This window comes from Ctenopharyngodon idella, chromosome 10 (genome assembly GCF_019924925.1).
Source record: "Ctenopharyngodon idella isolate HZGC_01 chromosome 10, HZGC01, whole genome shotgun sequence".
Classification (NCBI taxonomy): Eukaryota; Metazoa; Chordata; class Actinopteri; order Cypriniformes; family Xenocyprididae; genus Ctenopharyngodon; species Ctenopharyngodon idella.
The window spans coordinates 42,707,431-42,716,934 of NC_067229.1; the positions used below are offsets into that span (position 1 = coordinate 42,707,431).

The 9,504-nt window shown below is 36.2% G+C and overlaps 1 protein-coding gene across 1 annotated transcript; it reads left to right on the forward strand.

Annotated features, from left to right (window-relative positions):
- Nucleotides 1-4,825: 4,825 nt before the first annotated feature.
- LOC127521216 (collagenase 3-like) lies at nt 4,826-8,246 on the forward strand. Its single transcript, XM_051910315.1, has 10 exons — nt 4,826-4,989; nt 5,084-5,328; nt 5,423-5,571; nt 6,523-6,651; nt 6,798-6,959; nt 7,046-7,166; nt 7,246-7,376; nt 7,485-7,644; nt 7,741-7,844; nt 7,926-8,246. The coding sequence occupies exons 1-10, from the start codon at nt 4,885-4,887 to the stop codon at nt 8,024-8,026; spliced, it is 1,407 nt and encodes a 468-aa protein (XP_051766275.1). The 5' UTR covers nt 4,826-4,884; the 3' UTR covers nt 8,027-8,246.
- The last annotated feature ends 1,258 nt before the right edge of the window (nt 8,247-9,504 follow it).

Genomic DNA, 9,504 nt, shown 5'->3' on the forward strand with positions numbered 1-9,504 from the left:
ATCAAGTCATCTAAACATCCAACAATAAATAATACACCTTTTTATAAAAGGTCAGATCAGCAAATCACAGCACTTGTTGCGATTGATATAGTATGAAGCGTTTCTGCGTATCAGCTTCTGAGAAATGGATGACTATGGATGAGTATAGTTCATTACTCATTTGAGTATAGTTAACTCATTGTCATGTTCAAGAAACCAGTTTGAGATGATTTGGGCTTTGTGACATGGTGTGTTATCCTGCTGGAAGTAGCCATCAGAAGATGAGTACACTGTGTTCATATAGGGATGGACATGGTCAGCAACAATACTCAGGTAGGCTGTGGTGTTTAAATGATCAATTGGTATTAAGAAGCCCAAAGTGTGCCAAGAAAATATCCCCCACCCCATTACACGACCAGCACCAACCTGAGACTCATCAGACCAGGCAATAGGCCAAAAATGACAAAATATTTAGTGGTCTTTTAATGGTCTAAAAGGGTTAGTTCACCCAAAAATGAAAATTGTGTCATTAATTACTCACCCTCATGTCGTTCCACACCCGTAAGACCTTCGTTCATCTTCGGAACACAAATATTATTGAGATATTTTTGATAAAATCTGATGGCTCAGTGAGGCCTGCATTCCCAGTTAATTTAGACTTTCAAATGCCCAGAAAGGTCCTAAAGATATATTTAAAACAGTTCATGTGACTACAGTGGTTCAACATTAATGTTATAAAGCGATGAGAATACTTTTTGTGCCCCAAAAAAACAAAATAATGACTTTATTCAACAATATCTAGGGAAGGGCAATTTCAAAACACTGCTTTATGAATCTTTTGTTTAGAATCAGTGGTTCGGAGCGCGTATCAAACTGCCAAAATCACATGATCTCAGTAAACGAGGCTTCGTTACGTCATAAGTGTTTTGAAATTTCAATGGTTCACGTGACTTTGGCAGTTTGATACTCGCTCTGAATCACTGATTCGAAACAAAAGATTTGTAAAGCTTCAAAGTTTCATGAAGCAGTGTTTTGAAATCACTCATCACTAGATATTGTTAAATAAAGTCGGTATTTTTTTTTTTTTTGGCGCACAAAAAGTATTCTCGTCGCTTTATAATATTAAGGTTGAACCACTGTAGTCACATGAACTGTTTTAAATTTGTCTTTAGTAGCTTTCTTGACATTGAAAAAGGAAATTATCTTGCTGGCAATGCAGGCCTCACTGAGCCATCGGATTTTATCAAAAATATCCTAATTTGTGTTGATGAAGGTGAACGAAGGTCTTACAGGTGTTGAACGACATGAGGGTGAGTAATTAATGACTGAATTTTCATTTTTGGGTGAACTAACCCTTTAATGTGAGACCAAATATTCACTATAGGGTTCAAATCACCCTTTCTCCATGTTTCGCTGTTGTAGAGATGCATTTATTATTATATTTCTCAGCAGATTTTCATCACCATGAACTTGTTTTTCAATGTGATTCATCACTCCACACACAACTTCCCATATTCTGCCAAAAATGTCATTCAGTCTTTGATGTTATTCTGAGACAATGGCTTTTTATAGTGCATTTGCTTACATTTCCTGACCAATAATGACACTTAGTAGTGTTTAGCCATTTTGGGCTTGGCCCATTTTTTTTTTTTTTTTTACTATTTGCCCAGGAGTGTATATTGAAATATACTGCACAAGTATGGACCACTTTCATTATAGTTTGGTTCCTATGCATTATTTTAAAAGTGTCTCAGAACTGTTGGCATTACTTGTATATCTTCCATAACACCTCACACAAAGACGCATATATAGGCTACTGTACATGCACAGCCTTGGATTTCCCTTTGACTTAAAGGGTTAGTTCACCCAAAAATGAAAATTTCTGTCATTAATTACTCATCCTCAAGTCGTTCCACACCCATAAGACCCTTATTCATCTTCAGAACACAAATTAAGATATTTTTGATGAAATCCAATGGCTCAGTGAGGCCTCTATTGCCAGCAAGATAATTAACACTTTCAATGCCCAGAAAACTACTAAAGACATATTTAAAACAGTTCAGATGAGTACAGTGGTTCAACCTTAATGTTATGAAGTGACGAGAATACTTTTTGTGCGCCAAAAAACTAAATAATGATTTTTCAACAATATCTAGTGAAGGCGATTTCAAAACACTGCTTCATGAAGCTTTACAAATCTTTTGTTTCGAATCAGTGATCAAACTGCCAGAGTTACGTGAACCATTGAAATTTCGAAACACTTATGATGTAACGAAGCCCCGTTTGCTGCAATCATGTGAATTTGGCACTCCGAACCACTGATTCGAAACAAAAGATTTGTAAAGCATCAAAGTAGTGTTTTGAAATCGCCCATTATAGATATTGTTGAAGAGTCATTATTTTGTTTTTTTTGGCACACAAAAGTATTCTCTTCGCTTTATAACATTAGGTTGAATCACTGTACTCACATGAACTGTTTTAAATATGTCTTTAGTAGCTTTCTGGGCATCTGAAAGTGTTAATTGTCTTGCTAGCAATGCAGGCCTCACTGAGCCATCAGATTTTATCAAAAATATCTTAATTTGTGTTCTGAACATGAACGAAGGTCTTATGGGTGTGGAACGACATAAGGGTGAGTAATTAATGACAGAATTTTAATTTTTGGGTGAACTAACCCTTTAATTTCTTCTGAAATTGTACAAATTACTTTTAGTACAATTTAACTGAAACTCTAACGCTAAAAATGCAACTTTTGCCAATTTATAAGTGAATAGACACAGTTTTCCTTTTGAAGACATAAGAGGTGTTTCAGGTTTGTTTGGATGTGTGTCTGTATTTCAGTCCACCATAAACACTAACCTGCACACACACAAACACAGTGGCAGTGGGTGTCTCAGCTGTTGTTGAATGATCGACGCCACAGCAGTGAATCACAACCAGAGATCACAATGATTCGGGAACTTCCTCTAAGGCCAAGTCTGACATGTCCATATATGTCTATAGTTTTTTTTTTTTCGAGGTTCTCATTTTGAAAAGGGAACAATGGTTGCATTATTTTAGTAGTATCAGAGTAAATATTAACTGCACCAAGCTTCACTTCTGCATTTGAGGTCTTACTGGAATGTACTGTAGCTGACGTACCCATAAAAATGTTAGCAATTTTATATATAACTTAAATGGCTAGTTCACCAAAAAATGAAAATTCTGTCATTTATTACTCACCCTCATGGCGTTCCACACCCGCAAGACCTTCGTTGATCTTCGGAACACAAATTAAGATATTTTTGTTGAAATCTGATGGCTCAGTGAGGCCTCCATAGCCAGCAATGACATTTCCTCTCTCGAGATCCATTAATGTACTAAAAACATATTTAAATCAGTTCATGTGAGTACAGTGGTTCAATATTAATATTATAAAGCGACAAGAATATTTTTAGTGTGCCAAAAAAAACAAAATAACGACTTATATTATAGTGATGGCCGATTTCAAAACACTGCTTCAGGAAGCTTCGGAGCATTATGAATCAGCATGTCGGATCAGCGGTTCGGAGCGCCAAAGTCACGTGATTTCAGCAGTTTGGCGGTTTGACACGCGATCCGAATCATGATTCGATACGCTGATTCATAACGCTCCGAAGTTTCCTGAAGCAGTGTTTTGAAATCGGCCATCACTATAATAAATCGTTATTTTGTTTTTTTGGCGCACCAAAAATATTCTCGTCGCTTTATAATATTAATATTGAACCACTGTACTCACATGAACTGATTTAAATATGTTTTTAGTACATTAATAGATCTTGAGAGAGGAAATGTAATGGCTGGCTATGCAGGCCTCACTGAGCCATCGGATTTAATCAAAAATATCTTAATTTGTGTTCCTGTGATGGGTGTCTGAGGCTGGAATTGAACTCTGGTCTTCTAGTTAACTGAACTGCCTCTTTACCACTGAACTATGGTGGATGACAAATAACAGATGGACCCAAGGGCAGAAGAATAACATGCAGGCTTAGATGACTGAACGAAAAGTGTTTTACTGAAGAGTCCAAGTTCAATAGTACAACAAAAAGAAAGCTGTGCTTCCGCAGAAAAAATACAAGAAACAAAAGATGAGTAAAAGACAAATCCAAAACCTCAACAGACTTCGCTTTCTTGGCAAGGATACGCATGCATAGTAGGCTCAAGACTGAACACAACTGAAAGAAAGAGGCGTGCTTAAATAGGCAAACACAAACAAGATAATGACCCACAGGTGGGAGAAATCAAGTCCTAATGAGTAGCAATACAATGAATTCCACAAAAGCTGGGGCCATCTAGTGGCTGGGAGAGTCATTACATGGCATAAGTGTCAGTGCCAGCTAGTGGTTGGGAGAATCATTACAAGCTGGAGCCTTACAGTTCCGAAGATTAACGAAGGTCTAACGGGTGTGAAACGGCATGAGGGTGAGTAATAAATGACATTATTTTCATTTTTGGGTGAACTAACCCTTTAAGTTACCATATATGATTAAAAAAAATACATATAGTTTCAAATACTGTAAAAAAAACAAAACAAAAAAAACACTGAAAATGTAAAACACACAGCCACAACGTAACATCATCACCGTATTTTAAAGTTCTGGAAAGCTGGCAGTTTATTAGTTTAAATTTAAGCAAAAATGTTCGCAGTATTGCCTTTGTTTGTGTTTATAATAAATGAAAATGTTATAATATAGGCTACTCCATAAGAAAAACTCATGTTAAAGGAAGCTGAAAATCCTGTAATCATTGTCTTGTCTCAGTTTAATGGTTTACTCACAGAAACCTGTGGCTGATGACTTCACCTGTTGCTCAATACCTCACAGTTCTAAGAGTATATAAGCCTCCATCAGACACTTGCGAATCAGAGCGTAAGAAGCAACTCACAACATGAGGAAGATTCACCGCCAGCTGTGTTTTCTTGCAAGCCTGGTGCTTGTTATTCACGCAGGACCGATTGCACAGCCTGCTGACAAAGATGAAGCCACTGCAGAGGTATGATGTTTTTTTTAGGCCTAATACTAGCTTCCCTGTTTTATTTGTCATACTCATAATTCCTTCAATAATTCCATGTTTTTCCCCCTTTTAGCATTACCTGAAGAGTTTTTACAATCTAACAGATGTAACAAATGTAAAAACTGCCTTCCGACAAGGGTCCAGTCTGACTGAGAAGATGAAAGAGATGCAGATATTTTTTGGGCTCAAGATCACTGGAACGCTGGACAAAGAAACAATGGAGGTGATGAAGAAGCCCCGCTGTGGAGTTCCAGATGTTGCTGAGTACTCCACGTTTGGAGGCAGACCCAAATGGCAGACCAACAAGCTCACTTACAGGTGTGTAAATTACAGTTCTCTTGGTGTCACAGGAAAAAAGACAGAGGGTAAGAAGCAGATAGAGACTATGGTCCTTTTTTTTTTTTTTTGCCAGGATTGAGAACTACACCCCTGACATGTCAGTAGCAGAGGTGGAGGATTCCATCAAAAGGGCCCTACAAGTGTGGGCAGATGTCACTCCTCTCAGATTCACCCGAATCTACAGCGGCATAGCTGACATCATGATCTCCTTTGGTTCAAAATGTAAGATCGATCGATCGATCGATCGATCGATCTATCTATCTATCTATCTATCTATCTATCTATCTATCTATCTATCTATCTATCTATCTATCTATCTATCTATCTATCTATCTATCTATCTATCTATCTATCTATCTATCTATCTATCTATCTATCTATCTATCTATCTATCTATCTATCTATCTATCTATCTATCTATCTAATCTCTAGACCTAATTGCAGACCAATTAGTCCTCATATTCTGTCAAAATAATACTAGGCTTGTGGGCTGTGAATATTTGGGCTGTTATCTCAAGGCCAGATATGCAAATAAAAGAGAAAATCAATATCATGTTAATAAGCATGTATCAAATGATGCTCATAAAATAATTTTTATCTTAGAAAAAAATAATAGTGAAGTTTAAATTCAATTACAGCACTTTAATTTTCCTCAGAAAACTGTTGAAGGTCAAGCCACACGCTAACTCTACCCATAAATCTAATTAAGTCAAGCTCCGCCCATTACTTCGAGAGAGGGGGAGCTGGACGTCATGTGACTCTGCAATAAGCACCACTTGGAAGCGGGCGCGAGCATATGAAGTGCGCCAAGTCACCAGCGCATCTGCGAGGGGGCACTCAATGACGGCATTAATTTGCACTTTATTAATAATTTATTGAAAACGCATTTGTTTTAAATCCTGTAAAGTAATTTGTTGACTTATGAATTTGGCATTCCAAATGGTTAAATAGCTTAAAATTCACGATTTAACAGTCATATCAAGATCGATGTATTGGCAGGATTATTAATCGATGCATCGAGTGAATCAAATTACAACTAATATTTCTTTAAAGTACACTATCTGAAGCCCAGGTTCTTTGATTTTTATACTGTCTTCGAATTTTATACTGTCTCTTTAATTAGAAGACCTAAATTCTTTATTGAACTCTAAATATAAAACCTATTTCCTACAGATCATGGTGATGCTTACCCATTTGATGGACCACGAGGCACTTTGGCTCATGCTTTCGCTCCCTCACCTGGAATTGGTGGAGATGCACATTTCGATGATGATGAGTTTTTCACCTTCCGCTCATCAAGAGGTGAGTTTTGCTAAATGTAGTTTTGAGGTTTTTTCATTTATTTATTTTTTAGTAGATGAAAAGTGCAATGAAATCCACCACTTTGATTTTACCCCAAAATGTGTTTTTAATTGGTACCTAAACTGTTCTACTTGATTTGTCCACAGGTTTTGTCTTGTTCTTGGTGGCAGCCCATGAATTTGGTCACTCTTTGGGTCTTTCTCATTCCAACGTTCCTGGCGCTCTGATGTTTCCCACTTACAGCTTCACTGATCCGGATCGTTTCTCTCTGCCCTCTGATGACATCAGAGGGATTCAGTCACTCTATGGTAAATGTGTGATCTTAAGGAGTACATCTATACTATTTGAGTCAAACATATTCAGTCATTTGTTTAATGTGTGGTATTTCCTTAAGGCCCAAACAGTGACAGAACCCCCATCCAACCTGATCCAAAATTACCGACTCCTTGTGACCCTAACCTGATCTTGGATGCAGTTACAACTCTTAGGGGAGAAACAATGTTCTTCAAGGACAGGTATTACACAAAAACTTGTGGATTTTTATATACAGAGCTAAAATGTTTAAATGAAATGACTTAATGTGTCTCTGTGCAGCTTTTTCTGGCGTAGTTCACCAAGCAGACGTGTGTCTCAACTTCAGATCAAGAGTTTCTGGTCAAATGCCCCAGATAATATAGATGCTGCTTATGAAAATCCAGGGCAAGATAAAGTTTTCTTTTTCAAAGGTATCTTCTCAAACAATCTGGGAATGCTTCAACCACAATCACACTTATAATCTCTGCATCCATGCTCAGAAAACCAAACCTCTATGCATCACCTGTCTTTGTTTACAGGTAGACAAGTCTGGGCTTTCAATGGAATAAACATTGAGCCGGGCTATCCCAAGACTCTCAGCCGCTTTGGTCTTCCATCATTCATAAAAAAAATTAGTGCTGCCGTCCACGACAAAATCTCAGGAAAAACACTGCTCTTCGTTGACAGGATGTACTACAGGTTGGTCAAGTGCCAAATCATAAACAAAAACCATTGAAATTTACTCTGAAAAACTGTTGGAATATTAAATTTCTTTTTTTTTTTTTTTTTTGGTAGCTTTGATGAGAGGGCGAAGAAGATGGACACAGGGTATCCCATACGAGTGGAAAAAGGATTTCCAGGGATGACTGGAGAGGTTACAGCAGCCCATCTGTCCAAAGGTAGGTGTTTTTAACTGATTTTCTACAAGCATTAAAGTACAATGATTATACCTCATTAAGATAATTATTTTTTTCTTCCAGGTTACATTTATCTCTACAGTGGGACTAAAGTGTTTGAGTTCAGTTCCAACAGTAAGAGGCTCCTCCGTGTGCTGAAGAACAATTACTTCCTGCCCTGTTAGTCAGGCTTAATAAAACATTGGTTATTTTAAAACTACAGCACTTTTTTTTTTAAATGCATGGGCATATTTAAACAAATTCATTGTTTATTGAATCTTCTGTCTGCTGTTCAACGTTGTCATTAGATTTCTAATATAACTGTTAACTAATTTTAAAAGAATGTATATTTACAGAATCTGTTTAATGTTATTTTTAAATAAACTAAAATGCCTATAAGCTCAAGAGCATGTGCATGTTTCAATTTGGAAGCAAGAATTGTTTTTGACAGCTTCATTTTGAATTTAACATTTTAAAAAGACTCAGAGCCGACTTACTGAGCAGACTCAGAAAATATCTATTGTAAACCCAATATCAATAATCAGCTTTGAATATAAAACCATCTAAACTCTCAATAATAAATAAAACTCTTAAGCTTTATAAAAGGTCAGAATTTTGTCAAAGCATGTAGATGCTTGTTGAAGTTGATGAAGTATTAGGCGTTTCTGTGTATGAGCTTTTTAGGGATGGATTAGCCTTGTCATCTCTACGTGTATGTGCTGTACAATAAAAACAAGTATTTGTTACGTAAAAGGGTTGCTCAGACATATATGGACAAACTTCCTGTGGTTACATTTTAGGGCATGAATAAGGGCGTTCTGGAGTACGTCTGTTAAACAGCCTCAGGGTTGTGTTTTTGAATTTGTGTCTTTCATTCATGTCAGGATTTAGGTAACTCATATAGGCCATGGACATGCCCTGCAAGGGAATTCCAGTGGTTATGTAAAACTTCAATCAAAGCCTTGTAGTTAAAAAAAAAAAAAAGGAAAGAAAAAAAAACTTGAATAGACTAAAATAGACTATAAACATTTAATGCCTATTTAAATTTTTTAGCATTTTTGGGCCACAAGCTCTGCCCACTTTACCTGAAAAGAAATGTTTATTGATATATACCTTGCAAATAACACATTATACGGACTGTATTTAAATTGAAATATAATCTTAAAGTTAACTAAATTAATAAAGAAAAGAAAGAAACATCTAGGTATCTAAATTATACACATTTAACAAAAAAGTGGCGCACATGCATTCACCAATATACAGTCAAACCAAAATGTATTCAGACACCTTGAACATTTTATTCATTAATACAATTTATTCACTATAGTTTAAAAAAATGGTAATAAAATATGACAAGATCTCAGAGTTAAACTGTGTCAGAAAAATTTAATCTTAATTATGTCAGATAACACTTAAGCAAAACATGGTCAGGTCAAAGTGTCTGAATAATTTTTGGTTCCAAATATTTATCAGTTTTACTGGTAGTCCACTGTATGAAGATTTTTGGGTATAATATGTCACAGTTTACTTCATTTTGCTATCCTCACTTACATAAATCAACTATAGTGTCCTGCACCCACTAGTAAAAATATATCAAAAATATAAAAAATGTCTGAATAATTTTTGGTTTGACTGTATATACAGTATATATATATCACTAACA

Bases quoted from the DNA above. Each gene is read 5' to 3' on its own strand.
- LOC127521216 (XM_051910315.1), top strand. From the start codon at position 4,885: ATGAGGAAGATTCACCGCCAGCTGTGTTTTCTTGCAAGCCTGGTGCTT. The intron at 5,329-5,422 runs GTGTGTAAATTA...TTTTTTTGCCAG, and splicing joins ACCAACAAGCTCACTTACAG to GATTGAGAACTACACCCCTG. The intron at 7,377-7,484 runs GTATCTTCTCAA...CTTTGTTTACAG, and splicing joins TAAAGTTTTCTTTTTCAAAG to GTAGACAAGTCTGGGCTTTC.